At 48.5% G+C, this 15,237-nt stretch overlaps 2 protein-coding genes across 3 annotated transcripts; one reads left to right on the top strand and one right to left on the bottom strand.

The window, feature by feature from the left end:
• Positions 1-1,861: 1,861 nt before the first annotated feature.
• On the bottom strand, positions 1,862-7,160 carry TYW3 (tRNA-yW synthesizing protein 3 homolog). 2 transcript variants are annotated; one of them, XM_066193043.1, is made up of 6 exons: positions 6,696-7,160; positions 5,726-5,773; positions 4,845-4,943; positions 3,992-4,063; positions 3,591-3,724; positions 1,862-3,403 (listed from the first exon to the last, which is right to left on the bottom strand). In XM_066193043.1, exons 1-6 carry the CDS (start codon positions 6,873-6,875, stop codon positions 3,199-3,201), a joined length of 738 nt encoding a protein of 245 aa, XP_066049140.1. In that variant the 5' UTR covers positions 6,876-7,160; the 3' UTR covers positions 1,862-3,198. The 2 variants fall into 2 exon arrangements, with proteins under 2 accessions (XP_066049140.1, XP_066049139.1); XM_066193042.1 differs by having other exon boundaries at positions 5,693-5,773; positions 6,696-7,159.
• CRYZ (crystallin zeta) lies at positions 6,950-13,273 on the top strand. Its single transcript, XM_066193041.1, has 9 exons — positions 6,950-7,010; positions 7,760-7,884; positions 8,223-8,375; positions 9,564-9,727; positions 10,317-10,368; positions 11,566-11,715; positions 12,102-12,203; positions 12,286-12,381; positions 12,643-13,273. Exons 2-9 carry the CDS (start codon positions 7,774-7,776, stop codon positions 12,802-12,804), a joined length of 990 nt encoding a protein of 329 aa, XP_066049138.1. The 5' UTR covers positions 6,950-7,010; positions 7,760-7,773; the 3' UTR covers positions 12,805-13,273.
• The last annotated feature ends 1,964 nt before the right edge of the window (positions 13,274-15,237 follow it).

Genomic DNA, 15,237 nt, shown 5'->3' with positions numbered 1-15,237 from the left:
GGGGGAAAGCCGGGCGGTGTGGGATGGGACAGAGCCGGGCACTGCGGGATGGGGCAGGGCCGGGCTGTGCGGGATGGGGCAGGGCCGGGCGGTGCGGGATGGGGCAGGGCCGGGCTGTGCGGGATGGGGCAGGGCCGGGCTGTGCGGGATGGGGGAAAGCCGGGCGGTGCGGGATGGGACAGAGCCGGGCACTGCGGGATGGGGCAGGGCCGGGCTGTGCGGGATGGGGCAGGGCCGGGCGGTGCGGGATGGGGCAGGGCCGGGCGGGTCGGGATGGGGCAGGGCCGGGCGGTGCGGGATGGGGCAGAGCCGGGCGGTGTGGGATGGGGCAGGGCCGGGCGGTGCGGGATGGGGCAGAGCCGGGCACTGCGGGATGGGGCAGGGCCGGGCGGTGCGGGATGGGGCAGAGCCGGGCTGTGCGGGATGGGGCAGGGCCGGGCGGTGCGGGATGGGGCAGAGCCGGGCGGTGTGGGATGGGGCAGGGCCGGGCTGTGCGGGATGGGGCAGGGCCGGGCGGTGCGGGATGGGAGAAAGCCGAGCGGGTCGGGATGAGAGAAAGCCGAGCAGTTTGGGACGGGACAGAGCCGGGCGGTTCGGGATGGAGCAGGGCTGGGCCGGGCGGGTCGGGATGGGGCAGAGCCCGGCGGTGCCGGATGGGGCAGAGCAGGTGTCCTCTTCCAGCTGGGTCAAGCACCCAATAACTGGGCTCTGAGCTGTCAGAATTATTCTGCGAAAATCGCAAATCGCAATCACAACTATAAAACTTCATTCTGAGAAAAAGATTTCTCTGTTCTTGCGATCCTGCAGAAAATGAAAATATGCCTTTTCCCCTCCAGCATAAAATATACCAAAATAGGGTATGTGCTCAGGTACCATAAATAAACTGCATCCAGAAAGCAGAATAAGATATTTCATGTAATCTTTATACTGAATTTGGGAGTCATTCTCTGACTTAAAAAAAAAAAAAAAAAAAAAAGAGCTGAGAATTCTCTGACCTTGACCCCAGGTAGCTGTCACACCATTGCCAGCATGGCACGTTTGACAGCAATTCTGACCACCTTCATTTTCTCCTGCTGTGAAGATATGAAGTGGGCAGCTCAGGAAATTTAGGCATCTATGTAACTTTTTAGATACAAATTACTCTCTCACAAAACACCCAGCATGTTCCCCTGGGGGTAGTTCCAACTATGGGTAGATCAGAAGTGAAATATTTCTCATAATATCCCACTACGTAAAATCAAATTGACAATTTATTGCAAAATAATTGTGTATTTTCAGCAACCAAAAGTACTGAAGAGCTGCTAAGCCTCCAGTGCATGATACATTAAATATGACAAATTAAAAAAACTTGAGACGGATTAAACTGAGACTTGGTTAAATTCAAGTGAAGCCCTGGCAGGAGTGGAGGCTGAGAGCTGCAAAGCTGCCCTGGTCTGGAGAGGTTAAACCCCACGTGAAAACACGGATTTCACTGCACTCTGCAGCTGCTACTGCCATGCTCTGTAAAGCAATTTAGGTACCTGAATTTCAGAGGAAGAAGCTGTTTCAAGTGAACACTTGTGCTCCAGACATCTGTGATTTGCCTGTACAGAATTATCCCAGTGAATCGGTCAAGTGACTTTGTGCCCAAGTGCATGGATGTGCTGGGGGGCACAACTGGCTCAGAACCTCTGGCACAACCAGCTGAGAGTGCTGCAGTGCTGATTTGAGTAGTTTCCTGGTGTGGATGGGAAATGCTGTGGGGTGAGAAATGACAATCAGTTCCTGGAGTGAATGAACCCACTTGCCTCCCCTGAAACAGTAACTGAGTGCACAGGGAGTGAAACTGTAATTTTAAAAAACTTAACACAGTGAGAGCAAGTATAAAAATACCTTTTAGATTAATTAAGTGGCTAAACACACTTACAAATGGTAAAGATTTGAGTTTTAGGAGTCTTGCTGCTTATTGGTGAATTTCCCTTCAGCCACAAACCCCAGAATCCCCTTTTCAGGGGTGCTGCCTCTGGATGCTCTTCCCAATGGCTCTGCACATTTACAGCCCACAGAATCCCATACAGCAGCTGGAAATAAAACACAGCTCGACAAAATTAACCTCAAAACGAGCTGGTGGAACTCGGGTGACGTGGGGCAGGGTGTGATGATCCCTGGTGTCAGGGCAGAGGGGAATGGAGAAAGGCATTGCGGGTCACAGAATGTGTCAGGGTGGTGAAAACACCTCACCATCATCCTCTGCAACCTCGGAGAGGGTGTAAAAAACCCCAGAAAAACCTTGCAAAAACTGTTCTACATACTGAAGTAACATGTTTCCCTGATCTTTGTTTATTTTTCTTGTTGTAGGGTCTTGTTTAGTTTTAGTATGAGGTGCCCAACAGTCTTCAACCACGGGAGATGATTGGAATAAAGTACCAAGATACCAACAGTTAGGGTAACACTTTTGTGTTAAGGTGCCAGGAAGTCTTCCTGAATTTTTCATCACTTTTCAGAGGAATGTGGGATCACAGCACACATCAGTTCCTGACAAACTGTATTTTTCAGAATGTAAACACTGCAGAGCTGTTAGGCAGGGTGAGGGTTTGGGCTGTTACAGTGTCTGTGGGCACTGTGTGCTGGTGCTGTCAGTCCCTTGGGCCATGCCCAACAGACCAGCACCAGACATTTTAGAAAAGCCAGATGCAGAGGAGGGTTCAGACTATTCTGAACAAACTCCCTGAAATCCACAAGCAACAACTACCTCCTCTGTGTGCAAGCACATGGTGCTACTTTGGAAGGTTTCAGTGGCATTTCCACCTCATGTCTTGGCTGTCTCACGAGTGGACGGTCTTCAGCCTTCAGTGCTTGTCCCCAGCACCTCTTCCCCTCCCTGAAGGAGAAACCTGCAGAGCCAGCTGACTCTGCAGAGCCCAGGAAGCTGGAAGTGAACTGCTGCCACAGAAAGGCTGCAGCAAACCAGTTATTTCTGGGGTAACTGATGGAGTACCACACTGTTAATTCAACAGTACACTTAAAAAACTCCCAAAACATTCTGTGGCTTTGTTCTCTGTGTCCTGTAGCTACACCTGCTCACTGTTCTGTTAATTACCTTTTTTTCTGGTCAGTGTCCATAAGACATTACTACCTGGAGCACAGGAGTATATAAATCTCTTGGAAAGAGCATTACAACCGTTTTTCAGTTCGCCATTTGCTTTCAAATGTCCCAGTCTATATCATGACTTCAGCAAACAGATCAAGACTGCTGTCAGTGTCATCCTGGGCTCCCAGCTCTCTGCTGGGACCCGCCTGCTCCTGAGCAGTCCGTCTCTTTCTTCTGTGCACGTACACGGAGCGGCTCTTCTCTGGCTCCTGGGGAAACACGGAGTCTGCAGGGTCAGCAGCTTCCAGAGCCAGCTCCAAGCCCTTGTGGAACCTAGGCAGAAACGATTCTGTAGTTACTGTTCTCATAGATTTGCTCAGGACCTGCAAATTACTCTGAGAAACTAATGCTTTTAGAATATAATCAAAACATGCAAGGGCAGAAAAGTGGTTACTAATGTTTTACTTAATACTGAAGAAAAATTAGATGTCATGAACAGAACTGGTGTATTCTTACAAACCTGTCAATCCTCCTTATGTTTTCTTCCATTTTCTGATTGGCTACATGTACCAGAAATTCAATATATTCTTCGGAGACCATCAATCTCCCTTTGTGGCTCAATGGAACTTCTAAGCAGTGAGTGCTCCGCACAGCCTGAAAACACACACATGATCTACCTGGAATAAAGTTCTTTAGTTCATGAAGGTTATTTAAATAATGTAGGGAGTCCATTATAGTCAAAAACCTGCTTATCCATACGATTACTTAGGTTGCTGTCACCTAAAGCAGCGAGCTATTTCTTTGCTATAGCATATCCTGTGACAGTTCCTAAGCACCAGTCAAGTCTTGGCTCATACAAAAAGTCAAGGTTAACGTAACAGTGTGACTTTGTTACATCCCTTCCAGTAGCAGAGTCCTTACCATTGTAATTTTTCCTCCTCTGCCCACTGTAATGCCAGAGTTCCTGAATCCGGAGTCAATAGCCACTGAATGCTGCAGAAAAAATAAATGCTTAAACAGATCTTGCACACTTTCACAGCCAAAAACATTTATGGATGGGTTGCAATGAAATGTACAATCTTGGTTTCGCAAAATAACTTATTCAAATCATCTACCCAGACTTATTAAAAAATAGTTATGGTAAAATATTTTTTAAGATCAAAGCACAAATGGTGGGTGGTTTTCAGAGGCCCACGGTGACCCCTGCTTGTCTGAATGCACCAGGGCAGAAGGGATGCAGTGTCTCTCTAGGAAGTGAACTGTTTTATCCACAGACAGTCGTGCCCTCGTGTACAGCCACGAGTGCCCTGCACTCCACACGAGCTCCTCAGCTCCTCTGTGCTAATGACAGAACAGGCACAGCACACACTGCTCCCTGCAGCCCTGCTGGGACAGCAGAGGGCAGAGGCATCATCCAGTGCAGTGAAAGTGGAGCCAAATGGCCTGGCTGGTAGCAAAGTACCATCTAAAATCCATCCCTTTCAGCCAGTGAGAGCAGCCCAGGCCCCTCAGGTCATGTTTCATGCTGCAGTCTGCTTCAGCTCGAAGGCTGAATTGCCGGTGGGTCATTTTTCATTCCAAGTACAGTAAAACCCTCACCAAGTTTAAAGCTGTGTTTTCTCATCAGCTTATTTTACTATTCTGCTTAATAAACACACAGAACATCTGGGACTGTTTCTAAGTGCAACTGCTTACCCAGGAGCCAATACTTTTATTTTTGCAGGCAGGAATGTAACAGAACAACAATGCCACATTGTATTTGACGTGGTTTTACCAGCAGCTGTGCATCCTGCAGCTCCCGACAGAGCACGTGAAGAACAAATGGTTCAAACTTGAACACAGCATCACCAGTGGCTTTCTCTAGTGCTGTCATCTGGAAAATATTTATATAAAATTACCAAAACATTTATATAAAAATCAGAGCATTTCCTCTCGTAAGAGTTAACAACACCCCACCACATCCTCCTTGGCCCGAAATTTTCTGATAGAAATTTTAGGAAGCTTTGCTTTGCTGGAACAAATACTGATGGAGACAAATATTCTGGAGGAGACTCCTGTGCATGTGTGAGAATGTATACGTATGGTAAAGCGAACTACAAACTGAGTGAGAAAATACTGACCTTGCAAATGCTTCTTTTGTGGGACAAAGCAATATACGCAAAGCGTAGATTATTTTGAAAGCATACTAGAAATGAAAAACCCTGCACTACAGACTTCTTTAATTTCAGAGGATTTATTGATACTAAATTAACAATGCAGTATAAGAGATGCCCCATTACACCACTTTCAGATGTCTGCTTGCTCAGCAAGCTGGGCTCAAGAGTTTTCTTAACTCCAGAGTTTGAAATATGACTCCAGACAGTAAGAAATTATATAAGCTTCTGGAATATCAGCAGCATTTATAATTATGCAGACAATTTGATATTGAGTTTAAAAGCATTCTCTTAAAACGGGGCTGAAGAATTCATAAAGCAACACATCTAAGGAAAAGTTAATTTTGAGAGTAGAATATCAATTCATCCAAGTAGCAGGAATAAAAACCCCTGGACACGATGTGTTTTCCATGACACCAGGAGCATGCCCATGAACAAATCTAAAGGCTGTATCACACCGCGCCCTCACCACATCGCCTTTGACACACGGGTCGTGTGTTACCAGGAGCCACGTGCAGTTCTTCTTCTGGCTCCCCGTGCCGGCCGTGTCCTAGCGTGGGCAGAGAGCATTAGCTCGGCGCCGCAGCCCGGTCAGGGTTAGTCTGCTGCTGTTACAAGAACGGCCCTTGGAAATAAAGAGCGTCCCGCGGAACAACGGCCCGTTCACACCGCGGCCGAGCCGCGCCCGTCCGTGTGCCCAGCCCGGCTGAGCTCCGGCAGCGGCGCCTTGGGGCCCCGGAACCGACTGGAGAACCGGGGCACGGGCACGGAGGCACCGGGAACAGCGGGAGCTCCGGGACCCCAGCCCCGTGCCGGCAAAACCCCCGGGAGGGGCGGAACCCACACCCCGGCATCCCGGCAACCCGACATCCATCTCCCAGGACGCCCAGCCCGGGTCCCGGACCCACCGTCACGGTGACCCTCCCGGTATCCCGGTATCCCGGACCCACGGTCACGGTGACCCTCCCGGTATCCCGGACCCACCGTCACGGTGACCCTCCCGGTATCCCGGTATCCCGGACCCACCGTCACGGTGACCCTCCCGGTATCCCGGTATCCCGGACCCACGGTCACGGTGACCCTCCCGGTATCCCGGTATCCCGGACCCACGGTCACGGTGACCCTCCCGGTATCCCGGACCCACCGTCACGGTGACCCTCCCGGTATCCCGGTATCCCGGACCCACGGTCACGGTGACCCTCCCGGTATCCCGGTATCCCGGACCCACCGTCACGGTGACCCTCCCGGTATCCCGGTATCCCGGACCCACCGTCACGGTGACCCTCCCGGTATCCCGGACCCACCGTCACGGTGACCCTCCCGGTACCCCGGTATCCCGGACCCACCGTCACGGTGACCCTCCCGGTATCCCGGTATCCCGGACCCACCGTCACGGTGACCCTCCCGGTACCCCGGTATCCCGGACCCACCGTCACGGTGACCCTCCCGGTATCCCGGTATCCCGGACCCACCGTCACGGTGACCCTCCCGTCGCACGAGCTGGTGGTGCAGAAGCGCTCGCGCGCGTTCAGGAGCCGCACGAGCTCCGCGGCTCGCGCGTCCAGGGCGCGCTTCCGGCTGAGGTCGGGCAGCGCGAGCCGCTGCGCCTTGAGCCGCGCGAACGCCGCCATCGCGGGGGGACGGCGGCCCATGAGGGACAAATCTCCCCGCCCGGCCGAGCGGCGGGGCAGGGCGAGCGGTGGTACGGCCCCGCCCGGGTCCTCCCCCGTCCGCGTCCTGCCCCGCCCGGGTCCGCGCTCCGCCGCGGGGGCAGGGGCCTTCAGCAGGTAGGGGGTGGACGCGCGGCTCCCCGCCGCTCCTCCGGGGGGACGGGACGGGACGGGACGGGAAGGAGGCGGCTCTGCGCTACCCGAACCAGGCTCCACAGCCACGGCGGACACGGCCGGGCCTCAGGCGGCGCCGGCTACAGGGGCGTCTCGAAGGGGCGGGGCTTGCTCGCTTGGAGCGCTTCCGGGGCACGGCCTGACCAGGAGGCGGCTCAGGGGGCGGGGCCTGGCGGCGCGGGGTGCTAGTGGGCGGGGCATAGCGGGGCAGGTGTGTTAGTGGGCGGGGCATAGCGGGGCAGGTGTGTTAGTGGGCGGGGCATAGCGGGGCAGGTGTGTTAGTGGGCATGGCCTGTTATGCGGGTGTGTTAGTGGGCGCGGCCTGGCTATGTGGGTGTGTTAGTGGGCGGGGCCTGGTAAAACAGTTGTGTTAGTGGGCGCGGCCTGGCTATGTGGGTGTGTTAGTGGGCGTGCCCTGGCTATGAGGGTGTGTTAGTGGGCGTGGCGTGGCTATGCGGGTGTGTTAGTGGGCGTGGCCTGGCTATGCGGTGTGTCAGTGGGCGTGCCCTGGCTATGCCGTGTGTCAGTGGGCGGGGCCTGGCTATGCGGGTGTGTCAGTGGGCGGGGCCGGTCGAGGCCCGTCGTGCCGGGCACGGCCCCGAACCCTCGGCGCTGTCCGCAGGGATCTCCCGGTGGCTCAGGCTCCCCGTGACATGAACCGGTAGCGGGGATCTCGTTGAATCTTTTACCAGATCCTCTGCTCGTCATGGCAGCCACCAGGAATGTGATGAGAGCGGTCAGAGTGTTTGAGTTTGGTGGCCCTGAAGTGCTTAAACTCCAGTCAGATGTGCTAGTTCCTGTTCCAAAGGAAAACCAGGTATATGTGAGCTCTGTGAAGGGAAATAGTGATAATGAACGTTAACAAGTGCCTGCAAGACACAGTGAGGGATACAACCCAGAGCCCTACACCTAGAGTACGTGAGATTTGATCAGTGTGTTCACACCACTTTTGATATCATGCTTAACAAATGTGGCCTCTTTACTCTGCAGTGGGCTATATATTCCACATCAAGATTTTCATGAAATTAGCCTGGGTTTGACATTGGATGATAACCGAGGCTGTTTCAGAATGCAGTAAAAATGCTACAATGCCCTGCTGTGAATTCAGGGGCTAAATCTTTTTAGTTATTGCTTAAGAAGTGTCTTTTCTTTTAGGTATTAATTAAAGTCCATGCCTGTGGGGTAAATCCTGTTGAGACATATATTCGTTCTGGGACTTATGCCAGGAAACCAGCTTTGCCCTACACTCCTGGCTCGGATGTGGCTGGGGTGATTGAAAGTGTTGGGGAGCACGTGACTGCATTCAAGGTATTCACACGCTGGGGTATGATTCACTATTGTTTAACGGGTCCTCTTTGGCTGATTGCTGTGCTGCTCTACCTGGTTTTGTTACTAATAATCACATAATCCATTCAAGGGGGGGGTCCCCTTCACGGGCTCCCAAAAGCACACGGTGGGATCCCATTGGCAAACCAGTCTGCTGGTGGGACTGTGAGGAATGCTGTGCTCTCCTCAAGTTCAGAGGTCTCAGAAGAGGCACTGCAGTCTGCCTGCTTAGAGCAGATCTCTTTGTATCTGGTGATATCTGGTGTACCAAAGTCAGGGTTTGAAGCTATTTTTCTGGCATTGCAGAAAAAATGGAGGTTGGATGCTTCTTTCTGGGGGTTGTAATTTCAGGCAGAACTGAAAATTTTTCTGTAAAGTATTTGAGAAATGGAAATTGCTTACTTTTAAAGCTCCATAAATTCTGTTATTTGTTGCTAAAACTGTTCAAATACTGTATTGGTCCTGTCTAGGAATTTTACTTGGATTTCTCAGTGGGAAAGGAGAAGGCAAATATCAATTCGCTAAAAGATATCTATGAAATCAATTTAGTTTTTAAATTGGTTCCCCCATTTAAGTCATTAGACATTTGGTCCCAAACAAACAAACAAAAAATTGTAGGTAAAATTGGGCTGGAATTTCCTGATTTGGAATTTATGTAACAATTTTGGGAGACCTGAGAGATTAGGTTATCAAGAGAGAAGAATCATCACTGTTCATATTTTCTTAGCAGTTTGCTGTTTCTGCTGTGTGTGACTTTTTGCTTCCTCTGACAATTGATGCTCTTGGCTTGAGTGAGAGAGACATGGCTTAGGGTATATTAAGAGGATGCATATTTCCACACTTAAATAATTTAGAAATGTTTCTTTTGTGTTTGTAAAACTTTTGAGGTTTTGCATTTGGAATCTGGGGGTGGAATTCCTGACTTTGGTCCAAGTTCATTAAGGTTCATATTAATGGGGCAGTAGGTTTGTATAAGAAATTATACCATTTGTGTCTCATGGATGGTACATAGCGATATTTATAAAAATTTACGTGACAAATGTAGCTGGTTATTTTTGATAGGAGAGCTGTTAACAATAGCCTAAACCTCTGTAAATTTCTTCTTAATGTTAATTAAAGAAACAGTAAGGGAAGTTATTGATGTCTCTGTGTTCTCTCCCTCCATTCCAGAAAGGTGACAGAGTTTTCAGCCTTGAAACGCTTTCTGGAGGATATGCAGAGTATGCAGTTGCTGCAGCCAACAGGGTCTTTCCTCTGGCAGACAAACTGGACTTCAGGCAGGGAGCAGCGATTGGAGTGCCCTACTTCACTGCCTACCGGGCCCTTTTCCAGAAGTAGGGCACCAAATCCATGTTTGTGCACTTTAATCTTCAGTGTTTACAGTACCAAAGTTCATATTTTCACTGTCCTGTAAAATGGGCAGATTGATGAGTGGGAAATGTTTAAAAATGTTGCACTGGTGGCATTGTCAGATAATTGTTACCTAGAAGCTTGTGACTGTGTTTTCCTGTTAAGTCTTTTATCTTGAGAGAACCTACCTGAAAATGGAATAAAACATGTGGCTCCCTTCCAGCACTCACTGGTGTTTGGGCTGGGGAAGAAGAAGAGCAGTAGTTATAATTTGCTCAGTAAGCTGTGGGGTGCTGTGGAGCAGAACCGGTGCTTTCCTGTGACAGGCTGAAGTCCTGAACTGAGGCTCAGTACCAGGCTCTCTCTGCCTGCTGGCTGCATGTTGCTTCAAGTCATCAATCGCGAGATTTATTTTGCCTCCCTGTTCTCCCAAAAAGGCTTATGGTATCTGTTTAGGCATAAATTGGAATATAATTGGAACATAAATTGGGAACAATGCTGTGTGAACAATGAGATTTGGTGTCAGTGTGTGCTGCAGTCACAGTGCCAATATCTCTTGTGTTCCTCCCTCAGAGGCTGTGCCAAGGCAGGGGAAAGCGTGCTGGTCCATGGTGCCAGTGGGGGGGTAAGTATTCCAAGGAGGCACGTGGTGGAGAGCACTGCTCTCTGTCCTTGCACCTGCTTCCTCCTGGGGTGCGAGTTATGGTCGTATTTGTATCCACAGATCAGCAGGTCAAGTTTTTGTTTCAGATGCTCTAGGATACACTTTCTCAGAGCAAACCCTGTTATTCCCAATACCTGTGGGACTGCACAGTGCTGGTGTGAGATCCCCAGTCAGAGGATCACACACATAACAGGTGTTTGCTGCAGGTCGTAGTTGGTCTGGAAGTTTTATCACTGAGAGCAGAAAGCTTTAATTTTCCAGTTTGTACAAGTTGTTCTCAGTCCTCTGAGAATAAGTCACAGGTTCAGGGTGACTGTGCATTTCTGGGATGTTTTTACCCGTGAGCCAACAGCTGGCTGCACAAGGAAAAGTACTGGAATATATAAACCTGTGACTGAATACTACATGAAATTGCACTTCTAGTTTTCTTTGGGTTTTCATGACAAACTTCTTTTAGATCTCTATGACACAATATTCTGGTTTATCTCCCACACTCTGCACTTGCTCAGTTTCTGGTGATGCACCAAACAACTGCTGTGAACAGGCCAAGTTTCCTTAATTATTTGTTGGACAACAAAAAGATGAATTTATATCTTATTCTGAGATGCTAGAATGGCATTTAGCATCATAACTCTTTTTTTAAATTGTCCTAAACTAAATGTAGTGCTTCTATTCTTACTGGAGTGCAAGGTTGGTAGGAGACACTGAGAATTTATTTTCTTAAGAAGTAATGTTAGCACAATTTGTACCTGCAGATTTTCTTAGCAATGTATAATGCTGGTACTAATAGCAGCTGATTCTGTGAAGAGAAGAATTTCCTTGGATTTGTATAAAAAGAAATGTCCCAGCTTTGACAGATACTCAGCATTCTACACTGATGTATGTCAAATGCTGATAGCTATTAAAAAACCTCAAAAATGACCATACCTCTGTAAATGTCTTTTCTTTTTTAAAGAGTATTTGGCTTTCTTCAAGATACAAATTATTAGCTAAAAAACACATTACCAGACTAGGTTTTTAAACGGGGAAGTTCCAAGTCACTGGTAGAATATTTAAAATTCTAAGAAAGAGGTAAAATAATTTTCTCTCTCTTTTTTTTTTTTTTTTTTTTTTTTTTCTTTTTTTTTTTTTTTCTTTTTTTTTTTTTTCTGCCGTCAGGTAGGACTAGCAGCATGTCAGATTGCCAGAGCTTGTGGTTTGAAGGTTTTGGGTACAGCAGGAACTGAGGAGGGCATGAATGTGATCCTGAGAAACGGTGCTCACCAAGCCTTTAATCACAGAGACCCGAATTACACTGAGAGAATTAAGGTAGGCATGTGTCTGCACTCAGGAATGCAGGTGGTGTTGTTCTTAACAAAATGTGAACAGTTGTTTGCAGAAGACTTTAAAGTGGATTTATTTTTGAGCAACAGTGTTCTGCCTTTTTCATTTCTACTCAAGGAAAAACCTTCTCAGGCTGGAAGGGCCTCAGGCAGTGGCATTTAGAACTTCTTGCATTCAGCAAATTCCAGTGTGGGATCACATCATAAGTTAGCACAGCAAAATGTGCCACAATTCAGCTCATCAGCTGCCAGCTGCAGTACAAAGGCTGTGCTGAAAATTTGAACAATGAGCTCTAGAGTGGGTACTTTCTGTAGTGTTTAAAATAAATGGTGGTACCCGAGCACTGAGATAACATCCTCTGTCCTGTCCAGGCGTGCGCAGGGCCGGGGGGAGTCGATATCATCATAGAAATGCTCTCCAATGTCAACCTGGACACTGACCTGCAGCTGCTGTCCTGTGCAGGGAGGGTGATGGTGAGTGTTTGTCTCACTGATTTTGTGCATTCAGCATCACACTGAGCAGCTCTGACTCGAGGCTTTGGGCTCCTCTGGGCAGGTTGTGGGCTGCAGAGGACGCATCGAGATAAACCCAAGAGACACGATGAGCAAAGAGTCCAGCATAATTGGAGTGAGTCTGTTTCTTGCAACTGAGGTAAGAAACATTTCTGTCTTAAGGTATGCTTTCTTGACTTGTTCCAGCACCCCTCTGTTTACAGTTAAAATCATTGGTAGGAATGAAAGAATACTTTCACTGTAACAAACTTGTTAGTTCATTCCTTTATGTTTTGATTCAATCTCAGAACATTGTACCATATTTTCACATTGTGGAATTTGCTTCAATTCTTGCATAAATTTTCAATAGTATTCTAAAATGCAAAGACCTTGTCATAAACACTGTGTTTGTTTCATGCAGGAGGAAAGGCATGAGTGTGCCACAGCAGTCCTTGATGGCATAGAAGCTGGCTGGCTGAAACCTGTTGTGGGCTCGGAATATCCCCTGGAGAAAGTAGCCAAGGCTCATGAAGACATTATTTGTAGCAGTGGTGCCCGAGGGAAGATGGTGCTACTTCTATAGAGGAGCACATTTTCCCACTTACTTTGTAGCTGTTCCCGCTGCACCTTTGCTTACATGGCTCACTGAATGTGTGTTATAAACACACCTTTGATCACGTTTGACTGTAGCAGAAAATGCTCACTTGGATGAATTAGTTAACATTTTCTTTTTGTAATGAGCAGAGTTGCATTTACTGTAAAGTAATTTCGGTAGCTCTTTTCATTGGTGTGGAAAGAATAAATTTTCTCTGCTGGTGTGCTTTGTGCTGCAGGGGATGGTAGGGTTTGGTATGGTCCATGTGAAGGCAGAATGAGGCCACTGTAGGTAGTACAGAATGAAGCTGCTTTTTACAGATGCACAAAATTAAATAACTCACTGTGTGTGTTAATTAGAACTGTAAATTATTATAGCCACAAAATTTGTACTCAAAATTTTTACGCAAATTTTGTCACATAATTTACTTGAAATAAAAGCTTTTACTGACAAAATAGTTCACTTTCCAGCTCAAAAGATGGGCGGAATCTGTCAAACATGAACTGTTTGGAGCAGAGTTCTACTTGTCTGTGCCTCTGGGGCTGAGGTGGCAGAGTCCTGGCTCATCCATAGGGACTGTCACTCTGGAGCTGCGTGCTGGGGTTTGCGTCTTTGGAACTGATGAGTGTGACTGAAGCAGCTGATTCCTAGATGGCAAAGGGCTGGTTTGAAGATTTCAGTTCTTCCCGTGACCTTAATTAAAGTCTCCTGGACCCCTGGCTGCATGGGGAGCAGAGGCTGTGTGCCTTTTGTGGCACGGAGAGTTCCCGTGAAATTCCCGAGCTCCATCCCCTGGAGTGGGCAGGGCACAGCCTCAGCACTGGGGCCTGTGTGCAGGTGTCTGTGTGGGGTCACTTTGCCATTACCCCGGGGTCATTTCATTGTGCCTTGTTCTCATAAACCTTAAATCCATTGCACAGCAGATGGTGTTGCCAGGAGAGATGATGGGGTGTTTCCAGAGTTAGTGATTTCAACTTAGTGTTTCAGTGAGTGGTTTCAGAGAGCTGCTTGGGAGAGAAGGATGAGGCCAGCTCAGCTGTGGGGAGGCCGGGAGCCTGTCTGCCAAGGTGCAGTGGAGTCCTTCCTCCCTCCAGGCTGCCCTGGGGGAATGAAGCTGATTGCCTTGTTTGTAGCACTTCCCACAGGAGGAGGGAGCTGTGCTGTTCATGTGACGATTTCAGTGATGTGTGTAGGTAGTGTCTCAGCTGATCATCCAGGTGAAAGGTGCTGACTGTTCCTCTTGTCTCAAGCAGAATGTGGCCTGAGCAGTGGTGCCGTGTTGGGAACCTGCTATTCCTCTTGGCAACGCTGCTAGAGAAAGACCTCTTAATATCAAAGGACTATCAGAGGTTAAAAGTAATGGTTAACAACGGATATGATTGTGGAGATGATGTGCATATCAAAGTATATACCTTTTCTCTATGATCTGTGTTCAAATATTAAATTATTTGTAATTCAGTCTTAATTTGGTAGGGGTCTACGGCACGAATGAGAGGCTGATGGTTTGCAGTGGCTGCTTTCTTGCTCAGTGCTGCCGCTGCACTGTGGATGATGTTTAGAGGAGAAATTCTGAGCGAGTCTCTGGTCTGTCCCCGTCGTTGCTGTCTCGAGGGCCGTGGCTGTAATGGAGTTTGTCACCAGAAGGTGTCACAGCAGTCCTGTGGTACCGCATCGTCGCTGCTCTCCGCCAGCCGACCTGGCAGAATGGCACAGCAGGACTGGGACACTTACTGGGAACATCATATAACGTTTATTCTTCTGTCAATTTCCAATGCATTGCATAAATGGAAGGAGTTTTTTAATTTTGGAAGAAGCAGTGTGAATAGAACTAATGAGGTAGGACTGAGGTGAGTCTGGTTTGTGCAAGCCGCCCATCCAGAGAATGTGTCACCCTGGAGAGTCCTTGGTTCGGCTCTTTTTGGGGCATGCTGCCCCTTGGCAGTGCAGAAAAGGATGGAGGAAGAGTTGGGGGCCACAGACCATTGAGTTTGGCGGAATAATTCTCTCAGTTTGAGAAGAATCTTCTGATTTGACGGGATGGGATTTTGGAGGCAGTGGTTCCCAGTTGCAGCCTGCTTGGTGCTGCCATGGGTGGTTGGAAGGGTTGAACAGGCTCTGGTATTTGTGCTGACTTTGGCATCTGCAGGAGAGGTTTGGGGGTTCAAAGTGAGGAGTTGTCTACAATGCAGAGTTCTGGAAACTGTTCTGAAACAGAAAAGAGCGGATTGTTCTGAAAAGCAGCTGCTCTTTGTTAATCTCATTGTGCCCCAAATAAATGCTGCCTACATTTTCTAGTCGTTAGAAGTGGAATTGCCTCCCTGTTGTAATTGTCCTGTGTCTGTTCCTGTGCTGCAGGATGATACAATTAGTTTGAGACTTTAATTACAGAGTTGGGAAGATAAAATATCAAGAGAATATTGA

Source organism: Chamaea fasciata, unplaced genomic scaffold, assembly GCF_029207755.1.
Source record: "Chamaea fasciata isolate MVZ Bird 193981 ecotype frontalis unplaced genomic scaffold, bChaFas1.0.hap1 SCAF_10, whole genome shotgun sequence".
NCBI classification, from domain to species: Eukaryota; Metazoa; Chordata; class Aves; order Passeriformes; family Sylviidae; genus Chamaea; species Chamaea fasciata.
The sequence above is the reverse complement of the archived record's forward strand: the minus strand, read 5'-3'. Positions and strand labels throughout refer to the sequence as shown.

Excerpts from the sequence above, each read along its gene's own strand:
- TYW3 (XM_066193042.1), bottom strand. The coding sequence starts at position 6,875 with ATGGGCCGCCGTCCCCCCGCGATGGCGGCGTTCGCGCGGCTCAAGGCG. Across the intron at positions 5,774-6,695 it reads ACGGGAGGGTCACCGTGACG|GACACGGCCGGCACGGGGAG; the intron begins GTGGGTCCGGGA and ends TGCCCACGCTAG. Across the intron at positions 3,404-3,590 it reads AACATAAGGAGGATTGACAG|GTTCCACAAGGGCTTGGAGC; the intron begins GTTTGTAAGAAT and ends GTTTCTGCCTAG.
- CRYZ (XM_066193041.1), top strand. The coding sequence starts at position 7,774 with ATGGCAGCCACCAGGAATGTGATGAGAGCGGTCAGAGTGTTTGAGTTT. Across the intron at positions 10,369-11,565 it reads TCCATGGTGCCAGTGGGGGG|GTAGGACTAGCAGCATGTCA; the intron begins GTAAGTATTCCA and ends TTCTGCCGTCAG. Across the intron at positions 12,382-12,642 it reads GTCTGTTTCTTGCAACTGAG|GAGGAAAGGCATGAGTGTGC; the intron begins GTAAGAAACATT and ends TGTTTCATGCAG.